Below are 11,227 nucleotides of genomic sequence, written 5' to 3'. Positions count from 1 at the left end.
TGCTGTGTACTTAGAATTTTTTAACAGAGGTTTTGCTTATGATGTTGCCATTTTGCTGTGTTTCTGTTTGAAAAATGCCTTGGGGGTGAGTGTCAAGAGATTGTCATGCCACTCAAATAGCCTGCAAGGTTGAACTGCATCCAATCTGCAAACCTTCCTCCAACTGGTGGAATCTCTCCTCTGTTAAGCTCTCCTAATTAACTCTTGTGCATTGGCATTTTAAAATCTTTGTCATTATAGCACCTAGATTATAGGGAGAACGTGGAGACAAAGGAGTTTAGCGTTGAGGTCTGACTCTGCTTAGCACAGCTTGTCTGTCTTCTGAAGCAAATTGTCGCAGTAATTTCATGCTATTAAAATGCTGGTGCTGGACATGAGATGAGCGAGTCTGAAATAGCCACCTTTGCATAGACAAGTGCAAACGGCCAATATTTCATACCCTTTCACGTCCACGGCAGCACTCACGTTGGCGTAAGTCATGGCAGTCAGCCCGGGTCCATGTTAGAAAGTCTCTCCTCTGTCAGACAGCCAGTGATGGTGCTGCTGTGCTTTCACTATTCTGTGTTGAAGAACTATGCATCCTAATGCACTTTATTTACATAATCATCTGAATTTTGTTCCTGCCACTAATTGTTTGTGGCGGTTTCTTTACTTCTAGCCTCCAATCTTGTCCCTCGAGGACTCCTCAGTGACACTCAGTTATGCTCACGGTCTAGCAGCTGATCTTTTATCACTATACATATCAGTGAAGAGCAAGGACAATTTGTGTCAAATAGCCTTAGCTTTACGTTTGAAAAAGATCAGGCCTTACCATTTGACTTTTGATACTCCGTAGTGAAGTTGGCAGCTTTCTAAGTACCTGGTGTTATTAGCAAGTAAAGCCAGAAGGCAGCCAATCAGGAAAATTGCTCAGAGGAAATAACACTTTTTATAGCAATACACAGAGCAAAGTATCATGTTTGAGGGGGCATGTTTGAGAGACCTTTTCGTCTTGTGACCTGCCAAGACAAATGTAGCCCGTCAGATAAATCTCCTGGTTTTGCCTGCCTAGGAGTACAGCAAACAAGCAACCGTGTGTGTTGGGTGGGTTTGCATTCGACTTGATGGGTCACGCAATTTGCAAACCTACATTTAGATATTCTGAGTGTAATGGGTGAAAAATAGACAAGTCCTCATATTTCAGGCCAGAAGCTGGCTTTCCAGCAGCAAGGAACAGGAGGAAGCCAATTACCCTCTTCTGGTTGAGAAATTGGTGTTGGCTGTTGACAGAGGCAGGCGAATGGGATTTGATTTCAGCTGTTCCCATGTTCATGTGGCCCTTCCTTCCCCTCACCAAACAGACTTGCCATCCTTGTATTCTTTTCCCTTAAAGCCATGGGTTCGTTCAGAATGGCCACACATGCATGAATTTGGGCAATGGCCACCATGCCCTCTTAGCCTATGATGTAAGGTGCAGGGAGTGCAGAACTATTCGCTTTATCTTAAACATGGAACAGGTGCCAAAAATAGTGATCTTGTGTTGAATTCTCTGCCTCCTTTGTGTCTTGCTAACCCTGCAGTGTCATCAGGCCATGAAAAGTTGTACCACACAGTGCAGAGAGGGAAGACGAGAGCGCAGTGCAAGGCTGTTGTTAGGGGAAGGGGAAGAGAGTCATGTGTTGATCTGCCCTGAGGAAGGGGCATTTGTTTGCTACCTTCCACTTTTAAGCAATTTAAAAACTGTGCCTCAGCAAAGTAGTATTAATAACATGCTATCTTTATGCCCCCACGTTGGGGCTGACAGTTAGCCCCTGGTACTTTCTGAAGGTAAAACAATTTATTATACTAAGGTCTCCCATGTGTTGAAACGGTGCTTTGGATTTAGCTGTGGGTGGGTTTTTTGGGGGGGAGGGGTTACTTTACATTTGGCCTCTCTTGACTAGTGACATCTGTAATATAACTTTGCTGCAGCACTGGAGTGATGAGCTAGTTTAAAGTAAAGAGCAGCAAGGTACTCTTGTGAATCTTTAATTTTGTCATTCTTCTGATTTTGTGTGTACTTCTCTCCTTGCCCCTTCTCCCCCGCCTCGCTGGCGTCTCCTGGCCTGGAAATGCCACCAGCTAAGTTTGAGGAATTTGGCTTCTTGAAAATATAGCAAAAGGAGAAAATAAATTCTGGGCATGTTTTGTCTGGCTGTGCAGAAAGATCCTTGCTTGGGTAGCAGATGTGTCAGATTTCCTTTTGCCTTGAGAAAATGTAGGGGAACCACAGTATCTTTGTTCATCAGGGTAACAAGTTTATCACCCTGATTTTCTTAGAATTCAGAAACATAATTAGCACTATGAGAGGACAGTGTTCTGCACCTGAAGGCTAGATCCTGGCTAGTTGCTTGCATGCAGATGGCATTGCCTATTTACGGTACATCCTACTCCTAAACATTCTGCAGGAGTTGCCTGCTGCTGCCTTGGCTCATTTGTCGTACGCTGTGTGAACGTCGGTGTGTACGCTCACGTGCTGGTGCAGCAAAGTCCAGAGAGTACCCATCCATATTTGAGGATGCAGTTGTGAGTTTTTATTTGCTTATTTGCAATTGAAAATGGAAAGAATGGATTGTGTGGTCAGACTCCATTAGTAGTTGTAAGGTGGAACCTATTTGACCTTGTGACTTTTCTGACGCTAAAGAAGTCTTGTACCAGATTTACATCTTTTTTTTATTTTTTACTAAAGAGGCACTGTCACAAGAATAACTACAGCTTCCTAGTTGTTGGGAAATTGCATCAAGCATAGCCCATGCATTTGTGATTGGAAAATACAAATTAGAAGATGATAGGCAGTAAAGTACTTGTGCAAAAACAACATTTCTCTCATTCGGCCCAACTATCCAAGTCTGACCATTGTTTATCTAACCTTTTAATTTCCCCTAAAATGTGACTACGTTTCATGACACACACACACCCAGCCCCAGCACTGTACCATTGCTATTTTAGTTTGGTGCCCTTGGTCAATCCAGCAATGCAGTGTGCAGCTAACAGTGTCCCCAGTCAAACAGGTTTGCAAATGCAGCTATTTCCTGTGTCCCACACACTGCTAAGTATAAGGGGGAAGTCCCATAGTTGTGTCTGGGTCCAGGGTCAGCAGAAATGCCTACCCCCCTCCCCCCAAAAAAGTTTAGGCGGCTTTTTTTACTTGTTTTCTAATATGTATGCAGCTTAGAACAATGCTTAATTATGTGATAAATCCCGGTGTAACCCTCTCCAAATGACATTGCAGGTCACAAAAACAGAAAGGCCTAAACTCAGTGACAATTACAGCATCTAATTTCCTTCCCATCAGCTGAGGATAAGAAGCCTCTTTGTTATGTGGTCTATAATTTTGCCCAGGTGCTGAGTGTTTCTTTATGTGACCAAGAATGGACAACAGCAAACATTCCCAGGTGAAGCTGTCATTATCTACATCAGTGTTGGCAGCTTTTAGAAATGGCTCTGCACAGCGCCTCCATTTTTATTGTGGTTGGAATAAATAGTTATTGACCCTGGCGTTTATCACCCCCCTTCCCCTAGCACATGCTCCGCTTGAGTTTAGCCAGGGCTCCCTTTGCAGCTCAGTTACGTGAGCCTAGAGGGTGAGTGTTGAGTCCACCATCCACCACACACACACACCCCAGCTATGAGCACTGTAGCTGCATCCCAATCTGCTGGGGAGTCTGCTCACTCCACAGTGCCACATCTGTACATCCCCACAATGAAGGAAGAAGCCTTGTTGAGAGAACGTGCTTTAGCAAGGATTGGGCTAAGCTGGTCCTTCTCTCTTCCTATGGGATTGAACAACAGCTGGGGTCTTCACACCCTTGCTGGTTGCATTGGAGTCTTTCACTAGTACACCAAATGAAAAGTCCTATTAGTGCCAATTTACATTATGAACAACAGGCCTGTGAGAAGTGAACCAAGACTAAGAATGGTCATTATCAATGAAGTTTTATCTTGAAATTGTATGTCAGTTTGGTCAGATCCGAACTAGCAAATACTGCATAGTTCTTAGCTTTTCTACTGTCAAGTCCAAGTGGTTTGTTGGATGTTACACTCACCTGTGGCTTATGTTGTAGTTTCATTCCATTCTTCGGTAGTAGAGGAAACGGCAGTTGGCTGCTTACGAGCCAACTATCCCATCTGTGTCTCAAGACCATTGTTGAAGCCAGAATATTTCTAGTAACTGGAATAAGGACTCTTTGAAATAAGCGGTCTGTGAAAGAGGCCATGACGCTAAAAGGAAGTTCACAGCCTTTGTTTTTAAGGCAGTGGGTTTCTAAACCCTCCTTCCCCATGTACACTGATATATTGATTCATACATAGCCAGCATCCTCCCATCTCTTCTTCTCCTGATGTTTGTGCCAGATAAACTCAACCTCACTCGTGCTGCCTCTGCATCCATCCTGAGTTCCCATACCTTTAAGTTAACTGGGCACAATATTGCTTTCACAGATCAACACCCTGTGAATGTTATATGGATGCATGACTTCTGTTGGTTAGGTGGGTTTCTTTTTTGTTAAGTTTTTCTTTTTCTTTTTTTTAAAGAAATTGAATAGCCTGGTGCTCATAGTGATTTGCAGTCTCTTTGCTGCCTTCTTTTCTGTAGCCTTCCAGTCCCTTGTGGGTTTGGTACAATTGTGTCTAGATTTTAGTCTATTAAGGTGGGAAGAAAAAGAAGGGGTCCAGAATAAACGATCAATTTGTATTTATTTAACATTTTACTAAATAAAAATATGAAATCTATTGTCTCTAGTTGTTTATCATGCAGCTGTGTTCATGTGTGCTGATCCCCCTTTGCTTTGTCCACACTGAAGCTGCAAACGAAGAGAAATGCAGCTTCTGCCATGAAAGCTGAAGGTTTAACTGCAAACAGGTATGTTGTGCCACACCCTAAAGGTACAGACACTGCAGGCAGATCAATACTGGCACTTCCAGGATTTGGAAAGGCGGCTGCTTGCCAGTCATGGCAGGGTTACTGCCAGGGAGCTAAGAATACATAATTGAATGAAACTAAGGCTAGCCCGAGGCCTAATTCTATCTTGTATTTCTAGTGTATGCCCCATAGAAATAGAGAACACTCAGAACTGTATTTCAGCTCCTCTCTCCCCTCCCCTCCTTTCAATTCTCCTCACTTGGCCTTTTTCCCTGGGGCCCCATTGCAACAGTTTTCTTCACCATCACATGCTTATAATATAGGCAAGAGCCTTTTGTCCATTTAGTGCTCTGCTATCCTATGTTGAGCTCCTTTGTCCCATTTTCAAAATCCTCCAATGCAATGTGGTCTTTTCCCAGCTGCACTGACCTTATGCTTCCCTCCACCCCTCCTCATTCTACACTTTGAGGCTGTTCTTCTGAGCAGTTAAAGGTTTGCAACTGTTCTATGATATCACAGCTGATCAGCCACAAAAGCAGGTAGGGGACCTTTACAGCATGCCTTCAAAGCTGAACCTCTCCTATACTTACTATTTCTTCTTCTGTAAAAAAATAAAATATGTTTTATAATGGTAAAGAGTCTGGGCTTCAGTTTCCCCTTTTTACAGAAATTAAAGCTCCCTGGACCTGCAAGGAGAGTTGCCAATGACCTGAACATGGCAAAGTCTACTGCAATCACTGACAGCTTGGTCCTATAAGTTGGGCTTCAACTTCTGGGAATAGCTTCCTGTATGGATTGGGCTAAGTGGGTGGTAACTAACTAGGTTTTACTCATAAATAGACCTGTTGAAAATAATGGCTAACTTGACTAAGGCCCACTAATTTCAGTGGATCTACTTTGAGTAAAAGAAAGTTGGATACCATGCAGAATACTTTCCTGTCCCTGCCAGATTTGTGGGTTGTAGCCAAGAGTTCCCTGAAGGAATTGTTTCTCTAGTTTGTTCTCCCCCCCTGTTCCTAATTTTCGTGACTAGCTTCTAGCACAGTCCACCTTATCACTCAGATCTGCCAGCAGCAAAATGCAACAACCTTGCCCTCACCTGTAATAGTAGAAATGAGGAAAGCATTAACACTATGTGGACATAAAAATAACCCAACAACTCTCACAGCAGCTTGAAAAGGATTTTCCTCAAAACTTTAATGGTTTTTTTTTTAAAAAAAAAAGGAATACTTGTGCCCATGCTGTACAGTGCTCAGTGTGGGACAGTTTCAGCGTCTACATCAGCCTGCCTAGAGGGATGGAAAACTAATCCCAGCACTTTGGAAGCTCTTGAATTCCAGGAAATCAAAGGAAAAATCAGAGTACAGCAGCAGAAGACCCAGACTCCAGAACCAAAGAGAGAAACCACCAGAAAATCTGTGATATCCAAATCATTTCCAGCTTGTGAGAAATCACCTTAAATTATATAAACAGCAAGGAAAGAGTTTACCCATTACATCTTCATCCTTGTGCTCCAGTGTTTGAAAATTGTGGACCATGGCCGGGCTGAAGCTGCTCCCAGCATAGACATTCAGCTACAGCATTCATTAACAGACCCTACGCCAGGTGCAGATACAGCAAGATGCTCATGTGTTCCTTTCTCCAAGAAGTGGAATTAGTCCCTTCGAGCATCAGGTTCACCAAGCAGCTATCAGGACGGCAGCCTGCATGCAATGACTTGCCCACTTCCATGGTTGCACAGACTTAATCTGTAATCAGCTGTGACACTTAACTGCATCTAGATTGAAGACAATCCGTTTCCATTATGGACTCCTGCACAAGGCCCAATTGTGCAGTCCTTGGTCCTGATCATACAAACACATAGTTTGAGCTGATATTACGCAGGAAAGCAGCTGGTCAAGGCCATATTCCAGCAGATATAGGAAGGGCAAGACTTGCGTTCCTCCATGGGAGGGGGAAAGTATGTTTAGCAATGATGTGCAACATCAAGCTAAACAAGATTTACTGAGTAGTAGCCATGATAAGAGGTTCTATTTAGCTCTGGTGAGATGAACTACACCTTCATTTTAGATGTGGGGGTTGGGGGAGAATAGGCAAGCAGGATTTGGGCTTTTTCCAAAATGCCCTGCTTACACATTTTCAAGAACCCTCAACTGAACCCTGTTGGAAAGACGTTCATTTGGACTAAAGGGATCTTGGTTTCAGCCATGTACTCACAGCAAAGCATGTGCACTATATAGCCCCTGTAACAAGGACCTGGTTTTCTTACACTAGGCTTTTTTCTAGATAGTAAAGTTATCCATGAAGTAGGCACAAGGCAGGTTGGAGAGAAGGTTCCTTACCACCACCCCTGGCAGCTACATTTCTTGGTGGGCAATTTCCCAGAAGCCATGTGGTGGTGGTGGTGGTAAACAGCACCAAAGGCAAAATGTGACTCTTCTGCCTTGTGCAGTTGTGTGTGTAGGGAAACTCTGTGCTAAAATATTATCTATTCCAGTGCAGGGCTTCTCTACACACACATCATAAAAAGGAAAGGAAGAGAGGCCTTTTCACAGTTCAAGGACACATGCCAGCCAGGCATGAGCACTGCAGCAGGGGGCAGAGCAGGCCTGGGGCTGCACCCATAGAGATAAGCAGGGTCACATGCAGCCCCTGGGCCTCAGGTTCCCCACTTTAAACTCTTTCAGAATAGGTCCCACATCATCCTTTCCCCATCAGTAAAGCCCTGATCCATAACTAGCAGGAAGGCTATGCAGATTTGTAAAAGACAGGGTATAGGCAACTCCTGTTTTGCATGGGTTCAAAGAACATGCAACTGTGCACACACACACTGGTTTTGGACCTGCAAGATGGTGTGACAGGGCGGGGTGGGCTTATGCATGCTCCACTGACATGCAAAGTACCCTGAAACGTAACCGGAACGCAAATTGGGTTGCCTGTATATGCATACAGTCCCTCTTGCCACATGGATAGGAATAGCTCACATAAGATTTTCTAGATGCTCACTATATGATTTAGTCATAATTGTTGTATTTCGGTTTTGGCTTAGAGGGGACAAATGAAAGAGCTGGAAATAAGATGGGGCTACTACATTGATAGAGGAACACAACACATTAGTAGAAGTCTCAAATTTCCACATCCAGTCTACCTTTCTACCACAGGAAACAGGTGACTGTAGCAATATTAAGGCATCAGGCTCATGGGGTGAGAAAGTCCCACCTTCAAAACAGCAACGGAGGAAGTTGCCTTAGAGTCAGGCCACCAGTGGATGGAGTAGCCGAGTAATTCCATTGTTCCCGCAGGGGGGCAATGACAATAAAGATTATCTTATCTTATTAGTCTGTCCTCATTACTGTCCCTCCTCTTCATTCCCATGCTTCCCCCCTCAATTTGGAAACACATGTACACAAATGTATGTAACGTGCCTGGTTTAGATTAGGAGCATTGTTCTGATTGGCTCCATAGCCCTGAATGATATGCCACCTGCCCCACCCCACCCGGCTGCAATTGTACCCACAACTTAGACAAAGTGTGTAGCACCCGGCTACCATTGGGAGGGTGGCTCTGCTGTAGGTCTGAACTGCTCCAGGACATGAGCATGGTCCGCTGTCCCTCCTCTGCAGGGCATGAGTTGCCTTGCACAGACTGTCCTTTGGTGTGCATCTTGCCGTTCACAGGCTTCTCTCGGCAGTGAGGTATTTGAGTGCAGCGGCACCATACTTGCGCGACAGGTCCTGGTGGAACTCCTCCCGCAGGGTCTCCAGGCAGTCACGGTAAGTGGAGCTCAGGCGGAACTTGGAGATGTCGAAACTGGGTGCGTGAGGCATATGGATCATGAAGGCATTGGGCAAGACCAGCAGCTCATTCTCCTACAAAAAGGCATGAAGTTGCTGGAAAGGCCGGCTCCTTCGGAAGCCACTTCCCCCAGCCCTGGATTTCTGGGAACGCGTAAAGAGCCAACCTTGCGGGAGACATTAAGCAGCACACTCACCTGGGCGTCAAGCTCCATGATGTGAGACACCTTGTTCCAGCCGAAACCAACAATTCTCTGGTCGTACAGGGGGCAGTCGCGCCTCACTACAACGTAAGGCTCAAAGTGCAGCTGCCACTCCACGCGATAGGGCACCGTGGCTGTCCGCCACTTGGCATAGTCCGTTGGGGCATGGCCCTGAGGCCACACATGGTACCTGCACACAGATACACAAGGGAGCTGAGAAAATTCTGCACCTAGGACTCTTTGTCTCCTAGTCTGACCCTCCAACCACTGCACCACACTAGCTGGGGTAGCCAGCCTCTTAGAGCCATTCTGACCTCTTTAGTCAGCAGTGCAGAGTTGGGCTTGGATGAGGGAGATCGGGCTTCATGTCTTAGCTCTGCCACAGACCCACAGCATGGCCAGGGCAAAGTCACCTTGGTCTCAACACCCCATCTGTAAAATGGGAATGGTGCAAATATGCCTCTATGAGTGCACAGCTGTGCCCTAACAGGTGGCTGGGAACTGGATGAGCCCAGGACTTAGAAAAAGGGCATGAGAAAAAGCAGAAGAATCATAGGATCCAACGAAGATGGGGTTTTTTTGGGGGGGGGCGTGGAAATGAGGAAAGGGACTATTTAAAATATTTATACCAAGCTCAGCACAGGGCTCCAAAGCAGGGATAGGGGACAACATGGAATGAAAATAAAGGGGGCAAATTGTGCTCCTACATCCCAACGGAAGAATGAATGCACATATGCCAGTTAAAACTGGACAGTCAAATCTTAGGCTGCAAGCCACTACTAAGAAGGGTTAAGTGCTAGGGCTGGTCGTGCCTGTTATCTGGTTTCAGAGGGCAGTCCACCAATTGGTTGAGCCAACATTTCAGCTGCTAGCAAGAGGCTTTTTTTTGTCCCAACACTTACCTGAAGGTATAGAGGGAGCCCATGTCCAGCATGGAGAGCAGCTCCGCTTTGGATTTGGGAAAGGTGAGGCGGTAATGCAGAGTCTCAAATGCAGGCACAATGAGGGCTGCCTTCTTTTTGGGCAGCTCGAGCTGCAAAATGGAGGTCCTGAGGCACAAAGGGGAGGGGAAAATGCTATTGGTTTGTTGCTAAAAGGAGGAGTCTAAGCATCCTGTATCCCTTCCCCATGAAAAATGTTCAGTGCTGGCATGGGACCGACACATACTGGTGGAGCCATCCTCTCTCAGTATGCAAGTGTCTACCATTTTACACAGGCTGAGAAAGGGCAAAGCACCCACCTGAGATACTCATAGAGGCCATACATAGGCAGGAAGTCAATGTCCGTCAGGAAAACATAAGATGTCTGTGCATTCTTCAATGCTATATTGCGCAAGAAGTTGACCGGGTAAAACTGCCCTTCCTTGTACACAATGTGATAGGCAACATTCCTGCGGTTACTCAGCACTTCCGAGGCCTGGGCATAGCGCAGGAATTGCTGGGCCTCTGCATCTGACATATACAACGCCAGACTAATGGGACCTGTCCAGTGTTTGCATATGGCCTCCAGCATCTGTAACCTGCAAATCAATGGGACAAGTCAAGAGTGCAAAACACCCTCAGTTGGCAACAACAAAAAGCCACAAGGCTAAGCCACCCAGGCCTAAAGGAACATGAGAATCTGCATCCAGTCCAACAGTGAGTTTTTCCTTCCTGGTTTCTTGTGTGTGCAAGCTTCTGTTGATAATTGTAAAAGAGGGGGATGTCTACACCAGGCACCCCCAAACTTCAGTCCTCCAGATGTTTTGGACTACAATTCCCATCTTCCCCGAACACTGGTCCTGTTAGCTAGGGATCATGGGAGTTGTAGGCCAAAACATCTGGAGGGCTGCAGTTTGGGGATGCCTGGTCTACACTATGTCCTGGAAGCTGTCACCATTTGCACATGATTCATTGGCTTCTTAAAATATAACCTTACAAACCTGGGCACATTGGCGTATTGGTTTTGTGTTGCTCCTCTTCCTAACTATTGTCCAATCCTTCTGCCACCATCAGAACCATTCTTTTAATGGCTGGCTTGCACCATTGCACCCATTTTCTGACTCATGCAGCTAGTTTTTGTTCCTTTCATAGGTTTAATCTTCTATCCATTCTGCCCCCATCTCAGACCATAATCCTGAAGATTCTTCCTTCCACCACATAGAAAACTGCCATATTTCTTCTATTCTAGTATTCAATATTTTGCTAAATATTTCCCAGCAACTCTGGGTGATAGAAACACATTCTAAAAAATAGATAAAAGCAGAATTCTCTGGAAAGGACTGTCACCCTCGCAGCTGGGCAGTAAGAATATTGCCATAGGGATTTCCAGTTTGATTAACTCAGCTTGGGCACAGAGGCCTCCTGGACCAA

General features: G+C 45.4%; 1 protein-coding gene across 12 annotated transcripts in view; it reads right to left on the bottom strand.

Moving 5' to 3' along the window:
• Nucleotides 1–6,096: 6,096 nt before the first annotated feature.
• LARGE2 (LARGE xylosyl- and glucuronyltransferase 2) overlaps nt 6,097–11,227 on the bottom strand; it is a 50,953-nt gene continuing 45,822 nt past the window's right edge. For all 12 annotated transcript variants that reach the window (XM_088669296.1, XM_035115600.3, XM_088669288.1 and 9 more), the window contains 4 exons: nt 10,117–10,395; nt 9,779–9,925; nt 8,871–9,066; nt 6,097–8,748 (listed from right to left, as the gene is read on the bottom strand). In XM_088669296.1, coding sequence (XP_088525422.1) covers nt 8,551–8,748; nt 8,871–9,066; nt 9,779–9,925; nt 10,117–10,395 — 820 coding nt within the window. In that variant the 3' untranslated portion in view covers nt 6,097–8,550. The remainder of the gene's footprint in view (nt 8,749–8,870; nt 9,067–9,778; nt 9,926–10,116; nt 10,396–11,227) is intronic.

This window comes from Zootoca vivipara, chromosome 1, assembly GCF_965207765.1.
Source record: "Zootoca vivipara chromosome 1, rZooViv2.hap1.1, whole genome shotgun sequence".
Classification (NCBI taxonomy): Eukaryota; Metazoa; Chordata; class Lepidosauria; order Squamata; family Lacertidae; genus Zootoca; species Zootoca vivipara.
This window is presented reverse-complemented; position numbering and strand designations above follow the sequence as displayed.